The following is a 24,447-nucleotide window of genomic DNA, read 5'->3' on the forward strand; positions in this document are numbered from 1 at the left end:
ACCCTACGTTCATGTGCCTTTGTTTGAGCAACTCAATACCTAGTTTCAATGTTGAATTATATCTTCATCAAGGATTTTAAACTCAGAAAATGAGGGGTCAAATCAATTCATGCCAATTTTGATCCAGATCAAAATGGAATCGGGCCCTTAGACCTGAAACCCAGAGATCCGGTCCCACAAACCCAAGACTTGGCCGCTCCGAAACATTTGAAACCGAATCGGTTAATTCGACTTATCTGATATTTGAAACATTGATCTTCATGAGATTGTAATTTTCTTCTCAATTGTATTTGTTTCAGTAGGTTTTCCACTTCATCTGACTTTGAACAAAATTTAAGAGATCATATACACATTGAATAGGAACTGAATAAAATTGAAGCTGATTCGGTTTGGGTTTTTGGTTCGAGGATATGAAATTATTCGATTTCAGTAATTGCATCACCGATCCAAAGCGTTAGTTGTACCCACCTAACCAAAATGGTAGAGAAAGACAAAATCAAATTTCTGTTCAAATGGCAGAGAGTTAGTTAAAAGTGAACTCAGGGAGAGCGGTGAGGTGCAGCGAGCATCGGACAGCTGAGAGCATTGGGACACATACCTCAAAGGGCTCACAATCACTCGATGCTCACTACACCAGTGCAGCGGCAGCATGATTTTTACACACAATTGTGAGTCCTCCATAAAAGCTGAACCAAAGCCTTCAAAACCAACTGAGTCGGACCAGAAAGAGTAGCAGGGTTCATAAACTTCAGTCAAGGTATTTAAGAACCCACAATTCTCGACCCCCGGATCTCGTACATGTAGGAGCCTGCACTAGGTACGGCCTTTGAATCCAGATTTGGATTGATACTGACCCATTTTTTATCTAATCTGAATTAGAGCCAGCTTGAATCGGTCCCAATCAACCTTAGAATTGATATATTCCAAACAATTTGAGTTTTTTATTTTTTTACTTTTTTGGGGTAAGGCCTCAAAAGAGAATTGAACTCATAACCTCCTTTTATTCTTGAGGTGTTGGTCCTTGCCGATTGAACTACCCCGCTTCGGGTGTGTTGAGAGTTAGTTTGGACTTTCGCAATGATGCATACCATTAATTTCTCTATGGTCATACAACCCCTGCATTGGCATGGAGGACAATGAGGGGACACACATGGGCATCAACAAGAAATATATTTTTTGAGTTTTATAGGGGTGAGTGTGTCATTTCATCACCCTTAGGAGGGACCACACGACAGGGAGCGTGCCCCCTTTTCTTGATTTTTGAAACAGATAGAGATAATAAATAGGAGTATCAAAAAAATAAAAATGAATAGAGATAAATGCAGAAAATTATCAAGAACTGATCTTTAGCCCTCATCAATCTCTTCATTGGGTCTCATCCTCAACTGATCCTAATAGTATGAAAGACATGAAAAATTATTAGTCAGTCACCTTTGTTTACAATTAAAGCTTACAAGTTGCAAGGCAATCCATTTAACTATAATTGGCACTGACATCTATAATTTAATAACACTCAACATTACCTGGAATCTACCAAACAATTATAGAATATCAAATCATTGGCATCTTCTCAATAATAACATCATATCATTGCCACCTTGAAATGTGTATCTCTGAATCACTCTGATAAGTGACAGAGCCATTGAACCCCAATGGATGCACTTAGTCCAGCCTGTTAAGGATGGTAAAGCCTGAGAAATGTAAAATGCATGTGACAGTTGACAGATCACCATCTCAAATGATTCTGTTTGTGGTTATCCCAACACTAAAGAACTGGCAGATTCCTCTTCAGTACTCCACAAACTTCCTTTTAAAAGCATGGAAGCTCCCCTTTCTCTTCTCAGAATTCAAACCCACTTCTACAGAGCACTTGTTCTCCAAGCATCCAGTTCTTATTCCCTTTTAAGCAGCTGGGAGTTTAGTAAGATATGGAGAACTGCAGGTTGGCCATTTTCTTTACCATTTACATTTTGGTTTTGATGGCTTTCCTTGGAGCCACAGGAGCACTTGAAGATTTCGAAAGGATTGCACCGTCGCCGTCCATGGAGAGTGCTGGAGTGGCTCCGTCAGCACCAGCCATTGTTGCAGCCATAGTTTCTCTGGTTGCTTGGTTCTTTTGATTTTTATGTTGTTGAATGCATGTGTGTTTGTCTTTGCCTTTCATATTCTTTCTGTAAATGGGTTGTCTTTTCTTTGGATTTTCTGCACTTTGTAGGATATGAAATTCATGGTTTTTGAATTTAAGCACTGTTCCATTGTTCACATCATCACAGTTTGGTCATTATAGATCTGGATCTTTCACAATCTGATTGCATCATGAATACCTGCATATAAGACATGAAATTCATGGCCTGAGTTAGAATCAATCTTTGTGGTAACTGCACTAATTCCTAAAAGTGGTAATGATTATCAGCAAAAATCTGTGCAGTGGTTCATAATGAAAGAACTACTCAGATTTGCACCTCTCTTCATTTTTTTTTTTCCTAGCTATACCATCACCTGCTGGCAAGTGAGATCTATACTCAAATATGATACTCAAACCATGGACTAAGATACTAGAAGAGCTTTCTTATACAGCTAAACCTGCTATTCTTCTTTGCTTTTAGGTTTGCTATCAACGTCAGTCCAAATACATTAATTAGAAAGATGTAAGCTGGATTAAGTAGTTGCCCATTGCAGCTCCATTGAACCAAATGGAACTGATAAGAATGAATCTCTTTATACCATTTTCCAGCATTCTTCAACAAGGTTCACAGTCCCAAATTTACGAACGAGTAAGAACATCACAATTCAGATTCAAATAGAATTCATATCTTGTTATGAGAGATTCTAATGCTGAAATTATTTACTAAGACCATACAAAGTAATGGATCAAAGGTTGCCAATGTTTTTATATTCTATAATTGCTAATGGATCAATATCATTACTTATCCAAGTTTTTCTACAAAATATACTATAATAACAGCCAATATCAACTATTTCAAGAAAGTGATGCTGAGTTCTTCCATATCTTTATTGTTTCTTTCCTTACTTGTCATGTGCTCACTAAGTTGTCCAAATTTGGACCAATCTTTTTGCAGTACTAGTAGTAATTAATTGGTTTTAAACAATTATGAAAGAATTGGAAAAAGGGTTACATTATTACCAGAATCAGTTATGATAAGAGGTCTGCCTTCCCAGTTTGTACTGAATCTATCATGGTTGTCTCCCTCCCTTTTTCCTTGAGAAACAGTTCCTCCATGAACTGCAAGGCTTGAATGAGTCCCAGCTTAAGATCTAGGGAGCTTGCCCCTGAAGTGGGTATCCATTCACATGTAGTAGAGTAACAGTAAATTTAGTTAGTCGAGATGCTTTTGTCTTAGTTGACTATGTAATCAGATTGGGTTGACACCAGAAACAAATATAAAAATCAAAGGCACACAAGCATAAAAAAATCCATAGTATGCTAATTCACAGATCTTAGGCAACATCAGAAGTTCATATAGGAATTGATGATTGGTGTCCCTGAATGCATTTCCATGAACAACTGCATATCCAAAGAACAAACACACATTAAAAAGAAATACTGAGTTTGTTAAAGAATTAAACGATAGAACTCAGCATAGTCAAAGAAAATTAAAGAAGATATTAACTGCATAACCATTACTAACTACCTACCAAAAAATAATAATAATAATAATTCACCCTTCCATGGAGCCAATGATCTCACAAAGGTTGAAAACTGGTAGCAAATATCACCACAGCTTGCTGCTAGCTTATTCTGCTACACTGGCTTTCACCTGCAAATTAGATCAACATTAAAAGAGGAACTACTTCTTTCTGGACAATTCCCAAACACCCTCTCTGCAATTTAAAAAATAAACTACTACTAAGTACTACCCACAATTGGCCTTCTCTATATCACGAACCACTCTCTGCCTTCACTGCAAAACCCTTGAGTTGGAGCTGATCAACAATCTATTTTTCCGGTATTCCCGGTAGCTCCGGCAACAACGAAGATCTTCTTCTTCTCATTCACATTCACTTCCCCTGTATCTGTAATTTCATTTCCTCCATCTAAGAGTAGTCAAGAAAAATTAATTGAAATTGAAAAGTGAATCCCAGAGAGAGAGAGAGAGAGAGGAGCAAAAATAGAAAAATAGGTGATGAATCTACCACTAGGATCCATTCAGATGTGTGGATTCCTTCTTAGGAAAATGGTAGGATTGTTAGTTCCCCAACTTATAATCTGTCTCCGGTTTCTTATTCAATTGATTCTAAAGCTATATTCCTACCAAAAAGATTCTAGAGCTATATGTTGGAAGTCTAGTTTGATTATCAACTCTTTTTCTGCTCCAAACCTAAAATCAAAACTGATCCAACATATTTTTAGTCTCAGATTAGCACCCTGGTTCCAAAAAATCTGTATCAAATCGCTGATTCTGTCATGATCCTATATCAATTATGGGGGTTGTCTTGTAAGTTAGGTTACGATTTTTATCTTGTCTTGTAAGTTATGTTACGATTTTTATCTAATAAAACACACTGTTTTTAATTGATGGGAGGAGAATTTAGGATTTTTCAAATTATTATAGATTATTTTAAAGGTACAAGTTATTCATGTGCGACTCTGTGGCCCAATGGATAAGGCGCTGGTCTACGGAACCAGAGATTCTGGGTTCGATCCCCAGCAGAGTCGTTGTTGTTGGGCACCCATTGCCTTTTTTTAAATTATTTTATCTGCCCATGAACAAAAGCGGAGCATTGTCACTGTCGTTCACTTCACAATACAGATTGTGGAATCCATTTCTTCATTTCTCCACTTCATCATTAGTCCGAGTCTCAACACTTTTAAATTTCTCTCCAATGCTTCCCTCATTTCTCCACTCGCAATAATCTTCTTCTGTTTCTTCACTTCATCATTAGTCTCAACCTCAACACTTTTAAATTTCTTTCCAATGCTTCCCAAGCTCATGGCTAGTGACACAGATGGGTCTCCAAAAGAACTCCTTGTTTTGCTAGTGCTTTCCTAATTCCTAAAGATTTCCTGCGACACATTGCAATTACTCCAATATTTTTCCATTGTGAATTTTAGTGCCTTCAGAGTAACATTAAAGCTTTCCCATTGTGGGGCTCTTCACTAATGTTCCTTTGAGAGGTAGAACAGCCATAGACGCACCCCTAGGTCTTATCTGAACGAATTCAGCTAGAGCTGCTGATTGGTCTCATTTCAGTACAGCCTTGAAAATGGAACTTCTGAAAGGAGAAAATGGTTCCGGTCATCCAATTGGTTAGGGCAGTCATAAATTTCACAACAATAAGAGAAGGGGGTTAGCCAGTAACCTTACAATTACAAGGCCTCCATGTGATCTTAACTTTTTTCGCAGTAAGTCCTCACCACTATAACAATTAATTTATTCCCATCGACTATGGCCACCACTTTTTTCGCCGTTATATGTTCAATTTTTGAAAAATACTTTACCATGGGAGGGTGATCGGCTGCATGGTCCTTTACTAGCACGCAGGTCAATTAATGACATGGTGTTGAGTATCTAATTGAGGTGGGATCTTTCATTTCATAGGAGTGGGGTGGTAATTTCACCCTAACTGTGTTTGGGTGCAAGAGCTACACAGCCACTCCCCTTATTATGTACTTAAAGGGAAGGGGATCATTGGTAGAGTGTGTGGCCCCTGCACTTAGCATGGGCCAATGAGAGCATATGTGAAGGCATCCTGTAGGGATCGGATTTTTCATTTCACGGAGGGGTTGGGAGGAGATTATCATTTTGCCCTTTTGTCCAGATGTTGGTGCCACATAGCTTGGCAACCTCAAGGTGCCACTTAGAGCATAGACTCACTCCAAGGTCGAATAGCCCATTGTGTCATAGGTTTGGCTCAGTTGGCTATGTCGATTCCTTTGGTTCTAATGATAATATATTGCAAGAATCCTCCATTATATGGTTTGATGGGTTCATGGAGAATAACTCGAGGATCAACTTAGATTAGCTGCTATCTATTATTGATGAATAGGAAGAGGCCCAAGCACGTCATGCCCAAGTGACCCACCTTGCAATGGGAATATCTCTTCACTTCTGATTTATAAATCACAGTTCTTTTCGATCTACATTTCCAATTATATTTCTCCTTGCACTGGCAAAAAGTCTATTGTCATCAATGGTTGTATCATATCTAGAAAGCAGCAGGAATGCACTTGAAGACGAACTAAAAATGGAATTGAATTGGCAGTCCATCCAGTGCAAGATCTATATGAAGAATGAACCCTCAAAAATGCAACAATGAATGCTATCAGACTGCTTAGAAACAATTCAAAATTTAAGTTCTGATGTATATGATGGATGGGACTGGAAAATGTTACCGATACTGAGATGTTTTTACATCTATATTTTGTTGCTTTGAACTAACAATTGCAAACTCAGTCACACTCGTTTAGGCCACATTGAGTTAGCAGACATATGAAAATATCAGATGAGTATGTATGGGACTACAAATTTTTTCTTATGTTCTCTTTAATTAAATTATCTTTCTTATATTTTCCCCATTTGGCGCTTGGGCTGGGTAAATACCAATAAACCAATACACGATCTGAGGAAACAAATTCAAAGTAAAGGAGTTTAGTGAATTTTCAAGTAAGTGAAGTGAGAGTTTCAATTCACTTACGCTAGAATGTTGACACGTGTATATCTGTAATCGAATGGTGTAAAACGATTAATCTAATTTTATAAATATTCTTAAGATTTAAATAATAATAATAATAATAAATCCCAATAAAAATAGAATGTGTGCTCCTTTAATCCCGTTGGTTATTACCAAAAAAAAATCTCGTTGGTAACTTGATTCCTATTATGACACTAAAAGAAATTATCTTAATTTCCTAATTTGTTTGTGTTTTCTCTTCTTCTTCTTCAATGTTTTTTCATTGTACACATCAGTTTCTAAATTACTCCATTTGTCCTTTTAAACCTCTGTGATTAGTTTCTCCATCTTTTTTCTTTTAAAAGATAAAGCAACACAGTTAAATTCATTGCTACGACATATGCATTCTTATCCAAAAATTTAGAGTACTGAATTGGATAGTGATAAATCATAAGACTTATGAAACTTGTAAGATAAGTTTGAAATATGACAAAAAGTTTACCATCTGATTGATACACCTTAAAATTTGAGTGTCTTTCATAAATTATATTAAACGGAGAAATAATAAGCCCTAAACCGAGAGAGAAACGCATATATAACTTTTTCTGTAGAATGAGAGAGTGTTAAAGAAGTAGAAGAAGAGAGAGAGAGAGAAAAAGAATTTTAAAAGGAGCACAAACCTTCCGTTTTTGTAGGGATTACTTACTTTTTTTTTTTATTTATCATTTTTGAGAATATTTAGAAAATTGAATTAACCATTTTACACCATTCCAATATACACGCATCAACATTAGAGTGATCCCACTTCATTTATACGTGAAGACTCACTAGACTCGTAAAGTAAAACACATGGATTACTAACAACAACACGTAACTTTTTGTGTAATAAATGCAAACTAAACTAACATGCAAACCACCTACACAAATACCAACTGTACTGATATGAATTAACATGCAAACCAGCTAAACAAACACTAATAGTACTATTATAAACTAGCATACAAATCAACTAAACAAACACCAACAGTACTGACATAACACTAATAATAGAACGGATTCGCTTTCTCCTTAATTGTTACTTGATTACTATCAAGTGATGTCAATGTCAGAAGAAGAAGAAGCAGGAGTTTCATTTCTATAATCGATCTCGGGGCCACCATCAATCTCGTCTCCTTCGCTCTCTTCCACCTTTTGTTACTGCTGGCATCATTATCTCTCTTCCGCTTGCTACAAATGGATGATGCCACAGCAAAGTGAAGTGAGAGTTTCAATTCACTTACGCTAGAATGTTGATACGTGTAATTGAATGGTGTAAAACGGTTAATCTAATTTTTTAAATATTCATAATATTTAAAAAATAAGAAGAAAAAAAAGAAGCCCAATATAAACAGAATGTATGCTCCTTTCATCCCGTTGGTTATTATCAAAAAATAAAAAAATCCCATTGGTAATTTGATTCCTATTATAAACTAAAAGAAATTATCTTAATTTCTTAATTTGTTTATTCTTTCTCTTCTTCTTCTTCAACGCTTTTTTATTCTACACATAAATTTCTAGGTTACTCCATTTGCCATTTAAAATATCTGCAATTAGTTTCTCCATATTTTTCTTTTAAAATATAAAGTAACATAGTTAAGTTCATTACTACGACATATGTATTTATATCCAGAGGTTTAGAGTGCTGAATTAAATGGTGATATATCAGAAGATTTAGAAAACTCATAGGATAAGTTTGTAGTATGATGAAAGGTTTACCATCCAATTAATACACCTTAAAATTTGGGTGTCTTTCACAAATTATATTAAACGGAGAAATACAAAGCCCTAAACTGAGAGAAAGTCGCATATGTAGCTTTTTCTGTAGAACGAGAAAGTGTTGAAGAAGAAGAAAGAAAAAAAAAATAATTTTAAAATAATATCTTAGTGTAATAATAGGAACGAAATTAGGGAAATCAAAGGAGCACAAATCTTCTGTTTTTGTAAGGATTACTTCTTTTTTTTTTTTTTTTTTTTTGTCATTCTTGAGAATATTTAGAAAAATGGATTAACCATTTTACACCATTCCAATATACACGCATCAACATTCGAGTGATTCCACTTCTCTTATACGTGAAGATTCACCATACTCGTAAAGTAAAGCACATGGATTACTAACAACAACATGTAATTTTCTATGCAATAAATGCAAACTAAACTAACATGCAAACCAGCTAAACAAACACTAACAATACTATTATAAAATAGCATGCAAACCAACTAAACAAACACCAACAGTACTGACATAACACTAACAGTAGGATGGACACGCTTTCTCCTCCATTGTCACTTCAATGTCAGAAGAAAAAAAAGCAAGAGCTTCATCTCTATAATCGATCTCGGGGTCATCATCACTCTCGCCTCCATCTCCTTCTCCTTTGCTCTCTTCCTCCTCTTGTTACTCTGCACCATTACTCTTCTTCAGCTTGCAGCAAATGGATGATGGCATAGCAAAGTAAAGTTAGAGTTTCAATTCACTAACGCTAGAATGTTGACACATGTAAATCTGTAAATGAATTGTGTAAAATGTTCAATCTAATTTTTTAAATATTCTTAAGATTTAAATAATAATAAAAAAAACCCAATAAAAATAGAATCTGTGCTCCTTTGATCCAGTTGGTTATTACAAAAAAAAAAATTCGTTGGTAATTTGATTCCTATTATAACACTAAAAGAAATTATCTTAATTTCTTAATTTATTTGTTCTTTCTCTTCTTCTTCAACGCTTTTTCATTCTACACATAAGTTTCTAGGCTACTCCATTTGCAATTTAAAATCTCTGTAATTAGTTGCTCCATCATTTTCTTTTAAAAGATAAAGTAACACAGTAAGTTCATTGCTACAACATATGTATTCTTATCCAGAGGTTTAGAGTGCTGAATTGGATGGTGATAAATCAGAAGACTTAGAAAACTCATAGGATAAGTTTGTAGTATGATGAAAAGTTTACCATCTGATTGATACACCTTAAAATTTTAGTGTCTTACACAGATTATATTAAACGGAGAAATACAAAGCCCTAAGCCAAGAGAGAGTCGAAAATGTAGTTTTTTCTGTAGAATGAGAGAGTGCTGAAGAAGAAGAAGAGAGAGAAAAAAAATTTAAAATAATCTCTTAGTGTAATACTAGTAACAAAATTAAGAAAATCAAAGATGCATAAACCTTATGTTTTGTAGGGATTACTTACCATTTTTTTTTATCATTTTTGTGAATATTTAAAAAATTGGATTAACCATTTTACACCATTCCAATAAACAAGTGTCAACAATCGAGTGCTCCTTCTTCACTTATACGTGAAGACTCACTAAACTGGTAAAGTAAAGCACATTGATTACAAACGAACAACACGTAACTTTCTATGCAACAAAAGCAAACTAAACTAACATGTAAACCACCTACACAAACACCAATTGTACTGTTATAAAATAACATGCAAACTAGCTAAACAAACACTAACAATACTGTTATAAACTAACAAGCAAACTAACTAAACAGACACTAATAGTATTGACATAACACTAATAGTAGGAAGGACTTGCCTTCTCCTTTATTGTCACTTGATTACAGATAAAGTGACTTCCATGTCAGAAGAAGAAGAAGTAGGAGCTTCATCTCCATAATCGATCTCAAGGCTACCATCACTCTCGCCTCCTTCCCCTTCTCCTTTACTCTCTTTCACCTTTTGTTACTACCGGCACCATTACCCCACTTTCACTTCCTGTAAATGGATGATGCCACAGCAAAGTGAAGTAAGAGTTTCAATTCACTTACGCTAGAATGTTGACACGTGTATATATGTAAATGAATAGTGTAAAACGGTTAATCCAATTTTCTAAATATTTTTAAGATTTAAATAATAAAAAATAAAAAAGAAGCTCAATAAAAATAGAATGTGTGCTCTTTTGATCCTGTTGGTTATTACCAAAAAAAAAAAAATCCCGTTAGTAATTTGATTCCTATTATAACACTAAAATAAACTTTCTTAATTTCTTGATTTCTTAATTTGTTTGTTCTTTCTTTTCTTCTTCTACAACGCTTTTTTATTCTACACATAAGTTTCTAGGTTTACTCCATTTACCATTTAAAAACTCTGCAATTAGTTTCTTTATCTTTTTCTTTTAAAAGATAAAGCAACACAGTTAAGTTCATTGCTACGACATATGTATTTTTATCTAGAGGTTTAGAGTGCTGAATTAGATAGTGATAAAACATAGACTTACAAAACTCATAGGATAAGTTTGTAGTATGATGAAAAATTTACCATCTGATTGATACACTTTAAAATTTGAGTGTCTTTCACAAATTATATTAAACAGAGAAATACAAAGCCTTAAACCGAGAGAGAGTCACAAATGTAGTTTTTTCTGTAGAATTAGAGAGTGTTGAAGAAGAAGAAGAAGAAGAAGAGAGAGAGAATTTTTTTTTTTTTTAATAATCTCTTAGTGTAATGATAGGAATGTAATTAAGAAAATCTAAGGAGCACAATCCTTTTATTTATGTAGAGATTACTTACCTTTTTTGTAGGGATTACCTACCTTTTTTTTTTTTTTTAATCATTCGTGAGAATATTTAGAAAATTGGATTAACCATTTTATACCATTCCATATACATGTGTCAACATTGGACTATTCTCAGTTCGCTTATATGTGAAGACTCACCAGACTCATAATGTAAAGCACATGGATTACTAACAACAACACGTAACTTTTTTGTGCAATAAATGTAAACTAAACTAACATGCAAACCACCTACACAAATATCAACTGTAGTGTTATGAATTAACATGCAAACCAGCTAAACAAACACTAATAGTACTATTATAAACTAGCATGCAAACCAACTAAACAAACACTAACAGTACTGACATAACACTAATAGTAGAACGGATTCGCTTTCTCCTTAATTGTTAGTTGATTACTATCAAGTGACGTCAATGTCAGAAGAAGAAGAAGCATGAGCTTCATTTCTATAATCGATCTCGGGGCCACCATCACTCTCGCCTCCTTCTCCTTCTCCTTCTCCTTCTCCATTGCTCTCTTCCTCCTCTTATTACTCTACACCATTACCCCTCTTCCGTTTGCAGTAAATGGATGACGGCACAGCAAAATGAAGTGAAAATTTCGATCCACTTACGCTAAAAAGTTGACATGTGTATATGTGTAACTGAATGGTGTAAAACGGTTAATCTAATTTTTTAAATATTCTTAAGATTTAAATAATAATAAGAAGAAAAAAGAAGCACAATAAAAATAGAATGTGTGCTCCTTTGATCCCGTTGGTTATTACAAAAAAAAATCTCATTGATAGTTTGATTCCTATTATGACACTAAAAGAAATTATCTTAGTTTCTTAATTTGTTTATTCTTTCTCTTCTTCTTCTTCTTCATCAACGCTTTTTCATTTTACACATAAGTTTCTAGGTTACTCAATTTACCATTTAAAACATCTGCAATTAGTTTCTCCATATTTTTCTTTCAAAAGATAAGCAACACAGTTAAGTTCATTATTACGACATATGTAGACTTAGAAAACTCATAGGATAAGTTTGTAGTATGATGAAAGATTCACCATTTGATTGATACATCTTAAAATTTGGGTGTCTTTCACAAAGTATATTAAACAGATAAATACAAAGCCCTAAACTGAGAGAGAATAGCATATGTAGCTTTTTCTGTGTTGAAGAAGAAGAAAAGAAGAAGAGAGAAAAAAAAAATATAAATAATCTCTTAGTTAAATAATAGGAACGAAATTAGAAAAATCTAAGGAGCACAAACCTTCTGTTTTTATAGAAATTACTTACCTTTTTTGTAGGGATTACTTGCCTTTTTTTTTTTTTTTTTTTTTTTTTTTATCGTTTTTGAGAATATTTAGAATTTTGGATTAACCATTTTACACTATTCCAATATACACATGTTAACATTGGAGTGCTTCCATTTCATTTATATGTGAAGACTCACCAGACTCGTAATGTAAAGCACATGGATTACTAACAACAATACATACCTTTTTGTGCAATAAATGTAAACTAAACTAACATGTAAACCACCTATACAAACACCAACTGTACTATTATGAACTAACATGCAAACAGCTAAACAAACACTAATAATACTGTTATAAACTAACATACAAACCAACTGAACAAACACCAACAATACTGATATAACACTAACAGTAGTGCTGACTCGCCTTCTCCTTAATTGTCACTTGATTACTATCAAGTAATTTCAATGTCAGAAGAAGAAGAAACAGGAACTTCATCTCTATAATCGATCTCGAGGCCACCATCACTCTCGCTTCCTTCTCCTTCTCCTTTGCTCTCTTCCTCCTCATGTTACTACCGGCACCATTATCCGTCTTCCGCTTGCTCCAAATGGATGATGCCATAGCAAAGTGAAGTGAGAGTTTCAATCCACTTACGCTAGAATGTTGACATGTGTATATCTATAACTAAATGGTGTAAAACAATTAATCCAATTTTTTTAATATTCTTAAGATTCAAATATTAATAAGAAAAAAGAAGCCTAAAAACAGAATGTGTGCTCTTTTGATCTCGTTGGTTATTACAAAAAAAAATCCCGTTGATAATTTAATTCCTATTATAACACTAAAAGAAATGATCTTAATTTCTTAATTTGTTTGTTATTTCCCTTCTTCTTCTTCTACACGTTTTCATTCTACACATAAGTTTCTATGTTACTCCATTTGCCATTTAAAACATCTGTAATTATTTTATCTATCTTTTTCTTTTAAAAGATAAAGCAACACAGTTAAGTTCATTGCTACGACATATGTATTCTTATCCAGAGGTTTAGAGTTTTGAATTGGATGGTGATAAATCAGAAGACTTAGAAACTTATAGAATAAGTTTGTAATATGATGAAAGGTTTACCTCTTGATTGATACACCTTAAAATTTAGGTGTCTTTCACAAATTATATTAAACAGATAAATACAAAACCTTGAACCAAGAGAATCGCATATGTAGCTTTTTCTGTAGAACGAGAAGAAGAAGAAGAAGAAGAAGAGATAATTTTTTAAAAAAAATTAATTTCTTATTGTAATAATAGGAATGAAATTAGGGAAATCTAAGGAGCACAAATCTTCTATTTTTGTATGGATTACTTACCTTTTTTTTTTTTTTTTTTTTTTTTTTTTTTTGGATATTTAGAAAATTGGATTAACCATTTTACACTATTTCAATATACACATGTCAGCATTCGAGTGCTCCCACTTCACTTATAGGTGAAGACTCACCAGACTCGTAAAGTAAAGCACATGGATTACTAACAACAATACATAACTTTCTACGTAATAAAAACACACTAAATTAACATGCAAACCACCTACATAAACACCAACTGTACTGTTATGAACTAACATGCAAACCAGATAAACAAACACTGATAGTATTGTTATAAACTAATATGAAAACCAACTAAACAAACACTAACAGTACTGATATAACACTGACAGTAGGAGGGACACACCTTCTCCTCCATTGTCACTTAGTTACCAATCAAGTGACTTCAATGTAAGAAGAAAAAGAAGCAGGAGCTTCATCTCCATAATCGATCTCGGGGCCACCATCACTCTCGCCTCCTTCTCCTTCTCCTTTGCTCTCTTCTTCCTCTTGTTATTACCGGTACCATTACCCTTCTTCCTCTTACTACAAAGGGATGATGCCACAGTAAACTTGAAATCCCCTCCCTCATCATTTTGAGCGAAATAAAAACCTTGACCTCTCGCTCAATTCTATCGTGATTTGGCACTGTTAGATAGTGCAACTCTTATGCTCAATCTTTCCACTCTTTTCCATCAATGATTTTTCGTATCAACATTTCTATAGTGTCGTCCCGCTGTAAGATTATGGGAGATATCTAATAATCAAAACTTAATGCAGAATTAAATATTGTGGACTACCTCCTCTTGGACCGTAATAACTTGCCATTGCTGGATATTGGTGAGATCCTCTTTATTTTTTCACCTTCTCTTTAACAGATTTGTATAAACAAATGTCTCACACTCTTAGTCAATCTCTTTCCTATTTTTTCTTTCAAGTCTTGCCTTTTCAATGGGACGAGACAAAATTTCTTAGAAATTAAATTAGGGACTAGAGTCCTTATAGATCTTAACTACCCTATCTCCACCCATTATAGTAAATAGGTAGTTATATCCAACTACATCATATTTTTTTATATTTAATATTTAATTAAATATGCTAATTATGACCTATGTGATAATGTAAGGTCACATTAGCCAACATTCTCCCACTTGGCCTAGATTGTCATATACAAAACAAATGATTGAGTTCTATACTTTATGTATGGTTATACTAAACTTAATCTGTTGGAGAACCACGCATTCAGTATGAAAAATTGAACTCAAGGAATCATGGCGGTCCAAGTTTCTAATACTCAATTTTTTCCTTCTATGCATCACGATAAGTCATCCTTATCAACTTGAACCATTATGTGATGAAGTTTAAACTTAATAGAATTAATCCCATAATTAATTCTGAATTGACTCAGTGGTTAACTTTAGTCCAAACATTATTGCCTAATGTCTTTATAGGTATCTGTTATTCAGAATACATGTGCACTACTATAATTGAATAACAGGAAAATCAAATTGACAGCAACTTTATTGATAGTTTAGTCGGAATCAAACTTTATATTATAATATTTGAAAATTATAATTAAATACATGATGATTTGCTTAAGCCCATATTTCTTACATGATCTACAAAAACCTGCCTTTGGTAAAATGGGTCAGCAATGTTACCATTGGTACCTATATGTTTGATCGAAACCTTGTGATCTCGAACATCTTCCTTTATGACAAAATATTTGATCTTAATGTTCTGCATTGATTAATTGAACAAGTATTATTAGAAAATCTAACTACTGTTGTGTTATCATAATAAACACAAATCGACTTTTCAATGGAGGGTATTGTTTTAATAACTGTGATAAACTGCCTTAACCCTGATGCTTGAGAGATAACCTCATAGTATGCCACCACTTCAGCTTCCATAGTAGATAAAGTGGTCTTTAGTTGCTTTATGCTTCTCTAAGATAGTGCTTATCTAGCCAATAAAAATATGTATCCTGATGTAGATCTCATTGTATCTTCACATCCAGCATAATCTGAATCTATGTATCCAATAAATTCCTTAGGAAGAGAATTCAAAACATGGTATACCAGATAATTATCTGGTAGAACCACCTTAAGTGCCTTCAGCTGAGCCATTATATCTCTCATATCTCTAATACAAGCATTCACTCCTTTGGTTCTGTCATACCTAATGGAGTTAAAATTCCCAATGAAGATCATAGTTATGGACTTATCTGACTTAAAAAATTACTCATCCACAACCTTAAGATAATTAGCTACCAAATCACAATATGGGATTGGGATATTGATGGTTTGGCTTATATACCATTTTATTATGGCAAAACAGACCTTATTACTCTCATTCGTTAATCTCTTTCTTCTTGTGCACTTAATTCTACAAGAGGTATCGGTTTTTCTTTACGGATCGTAAAGTTATTGTCTATTACTATTAATGTCATTTCGATGTTTTCTCCCAATTCCTGGTAATCATCCCCAGCCTTCATAGGAACTTTATAAACATTATTCAGCGGTACTGCAATTAATTTAAGAGAAGCAATCAATTAAACAATTAAATAGAGTATGCTAATATTATACTAAAAGTTAACTCATGTTAATTTTAGACACCTTATGTTAATATCAACCAATGCTAATAATCAACAACATATAAAGCTCATTGCAATCCGTCGTTGGATTACAGCTATAATTTATAATAGTTTGTCAAAACTTTAGACTGAAATAATAAAATTTATGTATTCCTTAAATGGTTTCAATATTAAACAGTAGTTTCATTACAACTTGTCGTTGGACTGCAATTGTAATAATAAAAGTTTGATTCTTATGTGGTAAAACTAATGTGCATCTCACTAAGTCAAAACTACATTTTAGATGTAGTGCCTAGTGCTTATTACAATTATCTTACCCCAACTTATGTGCATGTAAAATAATCTCCTCCCGTTGGGGATAGAAAATAATCTACATATTTTAGTTGTAAAATAATGATGTATCTATGTATTTAAGAAATGCCCATCACTTTATGGAATGCAACATAAGTAACAATCCCTTAATCACATTTCGTATAATACTTATATCTAGTCCCCTATATGTTTCCATAAGCTTTATTATTCGTTCTACAAATAATAAATAAATAAAAGTATCAATTATTTATTGAACGTAATATTGTACTACTTATGTTCTCAATCAAGGTTCATCAAATATTAATTAAAATACATAGTGACTTGTCCAAATGTCACCAACTTTAACGTATTTTCTATTCAAGTAATGTTAACAAATAACATTATGTGAAATAAGATTATAAAACAGCATATGAAAACATGCATAACAAATATCTAGATAGTATAGAAATTGTAAAAATAGGTCCAAAACATGGTTTCATAAGTATATTGTCCTAAAAAATGAGGTCGTTTACCTAAATGACATAGCATTTGATTCTTAAACCAAAAGATTTGGATTCAAAAGATCTAAATTGTGTAATTCTCAAAAGGACTGACCTTGTAACTTTAAGATGACAAATTATCAGCCTTTAAAAGTAAGAAAACCTTGAAATCTTAATTCTCAATGGGATGAGACAAAATTTCTTAGAATAGATAGAGAACTAGAGTCCTTATGGATCTTAACTACCTTATCCCCACACATTATGGTAATACGTGGTTATATCCAACTACATCACATTTTTTTATTTAATATTTAATTAAATATGCTAATTATAACCTATGTGGTAATGTAAGGCCACATCAGCCAACACCCGTTGCATGGTAAAATCTCACTCTTGCATTAAGAACATCCATATCTACTGAAACGACGAAGTATCTCCCCCTTCTGGTGATTCCGGTGTTGTCATTAAAGAACTTGAGTATACCTTAAAGCTGAAAGGCGGTCAATTGTCACTTTTTGTTTATAAAGCATAAACTTGAACTGAAAAGAAATGCCAAATATAGAAAACAAGAACAGGAGAGCCAACTATAGTCAAAATATTACTGTTATGGGTAAGTATCTGGGAAATGTTACTGTTCTCATAATGTTTTATTCAGCTCATCAATCATAATGATCTTTGGGATAGGACAGATACGAAGCTTCGTCATGTTTCCAGATGACCAGATGACCATGTGTTGTGTGTGGAAGCACACATAGAAGGAAAAGAAAAAATCATTAATTACCTATATATCATTATTTGGGTTCTTTATTTAATGCTCCATATGGGTAATTGGGAAATCTTAACCCTTTATTACCTAAAGAATACTCTATGTACTCTTTATAATCACTCTATCTTTATCACAAAATAAAATTGGTTTTGAAAAACCATGTAACTTGTAAGTGATAAAATAACCACTTTCTTTCATTTTTTTAATTAAAATTTTAAAAGTCATCATTAATGAGGTGTCATAATAAGCTTAAAAGCCTCCATCATAATAAATAAAAGATAATAAATACTCATCACACCACGCCATAATGAGTTATAAATTATTTAAACTTTCAAAACCAAACTCTATACGTTAGTGAGTTGTGGGAGTTAGGTTTTTTTTTCTAAACTTAAGGTAACTTTACCCTTATGGAGATAATCAAGGGAGTATTCCCTTTTCTTCTTTCCTCCCACAATCTATCCAAATCAAATTAATAGAGGAAAGTAAAGGAAAAATATATTCATGATTGGCTACCAGGCTCCCGCGATCGACGACTGATGGTCGAAAGGGCAGCGACCCCACTAGCTTTTAGGCCACTGTCAACACTGAATTTTCAATCAATATTAGATTTCAATAAAAATTTTGATCAAAATTCAAAATTGTCAAAAGAAAAATCTTTAATTTCAAATCCAGAGACAAAGAAAAGCTACTTTGATACAAAATGTAAGATTATGGGAGGAACCTAATAACCAAAACCTATTACAAAATAAAATATTTTGGCTTATCTCCTCTTGGACCGTAGTAACTTGTCATCGCTAGATATTGGTGAAATCCTCTTTAGTTTTTCACCTTATTTTTAATAGATTTGGTGTGAACAAATGTCTTACACTCTTAGTCAATCTTTTTCCTATTTCTTCTCTCAAGTCTTGTCTTCTCAATGGGACGAGACAAAATTTCTTAGAATAGAAAGATGACTAAAGTCTTTATGGATCTTAACTATCCTATCCCCACCCATTATGGTAAATAAGTAGTTATATCGAACTACATCACATTTTTTTATTTAATATTTAATTAAATATGTTAATTATGACTTATGTGGCAATGTAAGGCCACATCATCCAACACTCATTGCATAGTAAAACGTTTCACTTTTGCATTAAGAACATCCATATCTACTGAAACAACAAAGTATCTCCCCCCTTCTGGTGATTCTGGTGCTGCCATTAAAGAACTTAAGTATACCTTAAAGCTAAAAGATGACCAATTGTCACTTCTTTATAAAACATGAACATGAACTTAAAAGATATTCCAAGTATAGAGAACAAGAAGAGTAGAGTCAATTGTAGTTAAAATATTATTGTTATGGGTAAGTATCTAGGAGATGCTACAGTTCCCATAATGTTTTATTCAGCTCATCAATTATAATGATCTTTGAGAGAGGACAGATACATAACTTCGCTGTGCTCCCAAATGACCCTATGCTGTATGTGAAATCAGCCACATAGAAAAGGAAAAGAAAAAATCATTAATTAACCATATATCATTAATTAGGTTCTTTATTTAATGCTTCATATGGGTTATTAGGAAATCCAACCCTTCTATTATCCAAAGAATATTCCATGTATACTTTATAACCACGCATTATCTTTATCACAAAATAAACTATTTTTGAAAATCGTGTATCTTGTAAGTGATAAAGTAACTACCTTTCTTTCTTCTTTCTTATTTAAAAATTTAAAAGTCATCATTAATGAGGTATCATAATGAGCTTTAAAGTTTCCATCATAATAAATCAAAGATAATGACTATGCATCACATCACGTCATAATGAGTTGTAAATTATCTAAACTTTCAAAACCCAAACTCTATACGTTAGTGAGTTGTGGGAGTTATTATTATTATTTTTTTTATTTTGACTTGAAGTAACCTTACCTTTATTGAGAGAATCAAAAGAGTATTATTTTTCTTCTCTCTTCCCATAATCTATCCAAATAAAATCAAGATAGAAAAATAAAGAGAAAATATGTTCATGGCTGACCATCAGGCTCCTACGATTGACGATCAATGGTTGGAAGGGCGACGACTCCTCTGGCTTTTAGACTACTGTCAACCACTAGATTTTTTATCAATGTTGGATTCTAATTAAAATTTTGATCAAAATAAAAATAATCAAAAGGAAAATCTTCAATTTCAAATCCAAAGGTAGGAAAAATCTACTTTGATACCAAATATAAGATTATGGGAGGAACCTAATAATCAAAACTTAGTGTGGAATTTATATTTTGGCCTACCTCCTTTTGGACTATAATAACCTGTCATCGTTGGATATTAGTGAGATCCTCTTTAGTTTTTCGTTTTCTCTTTTAACAGATTTGGTGTGAGTAAATATCTTACACTCTTAGTCAATCTCTTTCCTATTTCTTTTCTCAAGTCTTGCCTTCTCAATGGGACGAGACAAAATTTCTTAGAATAAAAAGAGGACTAGAGTCCTTATGAATCTTAACTACCCTATCCCCACCCATTATGGTAAATAGGTAGTTATATCCACCTACATCATCTTTTTTTTATTTAATATTTAATTAAATATGCTAATTATGACCTATGTGGCAATGTAAGGCCACATCAGCCAACACCTGTTGTATAGTAAAACGTCTCACTCTTGCATTAAGAACACCATTATCTACTGAAAAAATAAAGTATCTCCCCATTTCTGGAGATTTCGGTGTTGCCATTAAAGAACTTGAGTATACCTTGAAGCTGAAAGGCGGCCAATTGTCACTTATTGTTTATAAAACATGAACTTGAACTTAAAAAGTATGCCAAATATAGAGAACAAGAAGAGTAGAGTCAACTGTAGTCAAAATATTACTGTTATGGGTAAGTATCTGGGAAATTCTACAATTCCCATAATGTTTTATTCAGCTCATCAATCATAATGATCTTTGGGAGAGGACAGACATGTAGCTTCGTTGTGTTCCCAGATAACCCTATGTTGTGTGTGGAATCAGGCACACAGAGAAGGAAATGAAAGAATCACCCTCACCCTTCCTATGATCAACTCTATTGCCAACATTGGCAATTTTGGGTTGTGGCTACTAGTGGTGACATGGTACAGAGCGTATCTTTGGCACTTGGGGACCCACTCGCACCCGACTCATGTTGTGTGTGTTCGAGAGCTATATCGGAGATATCAAACTTATGGTGCGCGTATTCGAGAGCTATATTGGATACCAGATGACACGTTGTGCGGAGAGCATGGATTTAGTTCTTGGTACCAGTGTTGGACTCTGCTGATATTATTTCGATCCGGGTCGGTGGGTATTAATCACTTTTACCCCTTGCTTTTCAGAAAAAAGTATGTTTTCTTTATTGTTTTACCCCTAAAATAATACGGGTAACTGATTTGGATTGGTCAAAGATTGAGGATTGTTCTTAGTCAATATCGAGACAATATGACCGATATGACCAATTCGATACCAATACTTGAAACCATGGTGAATAGCCCTATCACCAGCATGGAGGTGAGGAAAATTACCAAGTATCGAAACTCAAAGGCCTAACCACCTAAGCGTCCTTATATTAGTTTTCAAAATTTAAATTTTTATTAGTTTTTCATTACAGAATCCAGATCCAACTTTGCATGTACTTATTTCCATGGTTTTCTGATTCTAGTGGTTGGTTATGGACTTATGCTTTTGGAGTCCGGATCAAAACCTGATCTTGGATTCTTGTATGCTATATTAGTGGACACATGAATTCTACTAAAAACTATTACCAAAATTTCCTACAATATTGTTGTATCCCTTTGTCTCTCTCTTGAGATAGGATCCGCTACTCGAATGCGAAGTTGGATCTGGATTCTATCTCTCTTGAGATAGGATCCGCTACTCGTACTTCGTACGAGTCAACATTCAACACTTATCCTACTTTCTGACCATTATAAGGATAAAGAAGGTTATATTTGAAAAAAAAAAAAAANACCAACATTTCCATCAAATTCCTCATTCTCAACATACAATCTGGCTGTTTATCCTATGCCCGAAAGATATTCGATCAAATGCCCAAACCAACCGTCTCCTCCTATAATTCAATGATTGCAGCCTACCTCAAACAAGGTCAAGCTGGAGGATCTCTGAATTTGATCCGCAAACTCACTCCCTCAAATGAAAAACCAGATGGGTTCACGTTTTCCTTGATTTTGAAACTGCCTACAACAGCTACGTGTGATGTAATGTTGTCTTGTGATATTGGGAAGTGCACTTATACATGTACTCAAAATGTGGGAGAACTGAGGAAGCACGGAGAATTTTCAACTATATGCCAGAAAAGAATGGCCTTTCATGGACTTCCATGATTGATGGGTATGGGAAGAATGGAAATCCTACAGAAGCACTTGAGCTCTTCAACAAAATGCAAATAGATTATGAAATTAAACCCAATTATGTTACATTCCTTAGTGCACTCTCAGTGGACATGCAGGGTTGGTTGCTAAGCAGGGAAGAAGAAGAGAAAAAGAAGAAGAAGAAGAAGAAAATGAAGAAGAAAGGAGGAGGAAGGTGTGGCTGCAGGTCCTGTTGTAGCAGCAGGGAAGAAGAAAAGAAGAAGAAGAAGAAGGAGAAGAAAGGAGTGTTCGGTTGCAGGTTCAGTTAGGAAGAAAGGAGAAGAAAGGAGGTGTGGCTGCAGGTCCGGTTGCAGCAGCAGGGAAGAGGAAGAGAAAAAGAAGAAGGAGAAGAAAGGAGTGTTCGGTTGCAGGTTCAGTTAGGAAGAAAAAGAAGAAGAAGAAGGAGGAAAGGAAGAAGAGCTGGGGAAGTGGGTTCGGTTAGGAGGTTTGGAAGACGATGCGGACGACGACAGTGCAGTCATAGGCGACGGTGGAAGGCTGTGCTTGAACGGCCGCGACGGGATCACCCTTCCTTTGAGTAGGGAGTGGAAGAACAGGAGAAGATGAGAAGAAGGAGAAGAAGAAGAAGAAGAGAGTGGAGAGGGACGGCTGGAGAAGAAAGATGGAAGAGAGGAAGAAGAATAAGGAATGGGATTAGGTTACAGTTGAGATCCTAATCTAAGGGTCTAGATTAAAAGAGCAAAGACAATTTAAAAAGAAAAAACTAGACCAAATCAAATCTACATGTTAAAAAAAAAACAATTAAACTTAATTAATCAAAAAAAATCAATTATCTAAATACCTTTAATTGGACCGAAATAAACCGATTTATATCTAATAAACCACATTGAACCAAATTGAGACTAATTAATTAATCTAAACAAATCAAGTATTAATAAATTAGAAATTAATCTATTAAATTAGATAAGCTAGGTCTAAACTGCAATTAGGAGAAGAAAAATACCTTAAGCCGGCTTTAATCAAGAAACAAGGGGAGATAACCCTTGTGCTTCAAGGCCAAAACTGAATCGAACCGAATCGGACCGAACCGAATCAGACTAAGTCTCCCGGCTCAAGGAAGGATTACACATTTAAACTTTTATACTTTGAGAGATTATTTATTTAGAGAGAGGGAATTAGAAAAAACCTTCATGGGGCCATATTCCTTCTCTCAAATTTTTCTCAATTTTTCTCCTCCCCTTTGGAAGAGGGGAAGGGCTATTCTTATAGCCTTGGGACTTGGGACAATTCTCTCAAATTTCCGATGTGGGACTAAAAAACTAGAGAGAATTGTCTCAAAAGGCTTGCTTTTGGACAAAGGGGTTTGGGCGCCACGTGGCACCCTTTGATTGCCCGGAATGGAATCTGATACCGAACTTTGGAGTCAACTTTCGGGGGTCATATCTTTCAAACCGTTTGTCGGAATTCGACGTGTAATATGTTGTTAGAAAGCTCAGTCCGAGCACTATCCAATGATGTGAGACATGATTGTAGTCTCGATCGGGAACCTTTACAAAAATATGCATAAAGTAGGGACCCCGATCATATAATGAAAGAGAGAATCGGGCGTCGATTCGCATAGTTCTCGCATCAAAGTGTAATGTCCGACTTGAGGAGACAAACAACAATAATCCACAACATCAAATTCTAATTTTTGAAAACATTTTCTCTTGAAAGTTTATAGGAAAAATTTGTCATTTTCTACTCTAAGTTTGAAAATTCTCCAAGTATAAAATGTCCAACATGTAATCCTTCATATTATCATCATTGCCGGGGGGTGACAAAATTCGGTGTCTACACCAGCATGGAGGTGAGGAAAATTACCAAGTATCGAAACTCAAAGGCCTAACCACCTAAGCGTCCTTATATTAGTTTTCAAAATTTAAATTTTTATTAGTTTTTCATTACAAAATCCAGATCCAACTTCGCATGTACTTATTTCCATGGTTTTCTGATTCTAGTGGTTGGTTATGGACTTATGCTTTTGGAGTCCGGATCAAAACCTGATCTTGGATTCTTGTATGCTATATTAGTGGACACATGAATTCTACTAAAAACTATTACCAAAATTTCCTACAATATTGTTGTATCCCTTTGTCTCTCTCTTGAGATAGGATCCGCTACTCGAATGCGAAGTTGGATC

General features: G+C 34.1%; 1 protein-coding gene, 1 long non-coding RNA gene and 1 other non-coding gene across 7 annotated transcripts; 2 read left to right on the forward strand and 1 right to left on the reverse strand.

Annotated features, from left to right (window-relative positions):
• Positions 1-1,329: 1,329 nt before the first annotated feature.
• Positions 1,330-4,461, reverse strand: LOC122065034. 5 transcript variants are annotated; one of them, XR_006135890.1, is made up of 5 exons: positions 4,156-4,461; positions 3,884-4,035; positions 3,658-3,779; positions 3,146-3,526; positions 1,330-2,324 (listed from the first exon to the last, which is right to left on the reverse strand). It is a non-coding gene; the product is annotated as an uncharacterized LOC122065034 (long non-coding RNA). The 5 variants fall into 5 exon arrangements; XR_006135889.1 differs by having other exon boundaries at positions 3,884-4,056; XR_006135888.1 differs by having other exon boundaries at positions 1,330-1,391; positions 1,524-2,324; positions 3,884-4,439.
• A 144-nt stretch (positions 4,462-4,605) lies between these two features.
• Positions 4,606-4,678, forward strand: TRNAR-ACG. The gene has a single exon. It is a non-coding gene; the product is annotated as a tRNA-Arg (tRNA).
• A 17,243-nt stretch (positions 4,679-21,921) lies between these two features.
• On the forward strand, positions 21,922-22,876 carry LOC122065036 (pentatricopeptide repeat-containing protein At1g28690, mitochondrial-like). Its single transcript, XM_042628825.1, has 2 exons — positions 21,922-22,371; positions 22,694-22,876. Exons 1-2 carry the CDS (start codon positions 22,190-22,192, stop codon positions 22,869-22,871), a joined length of 360 nt encoding a protein of 119 aa, XP_042484759.1. The 5' UTR covers positions 21,922-22,189; the 3' UTR covers positions 22,872-22,876.
• The last annotated feature ends 1,571 nt before the right edge of the window (positions 22,877-24,447 follow it).

Source organism: Macadamia integrifolia, unplaced genomic scaffold (genome assembly GCF_013358625.1).
Source record: "Macadamia integrifolia cultivar HAES 741 unplaced genomic scaffold, SCU_Mint_v3 scaffold1863, whole genome shotgun sequence".
Lineage (NCBI taxonomy): Eukaryota > Viridiplantae > Streptophyta > Magnoliopsida > Proteales > Proteaceae > Macadamia > Macadamia integrifolia.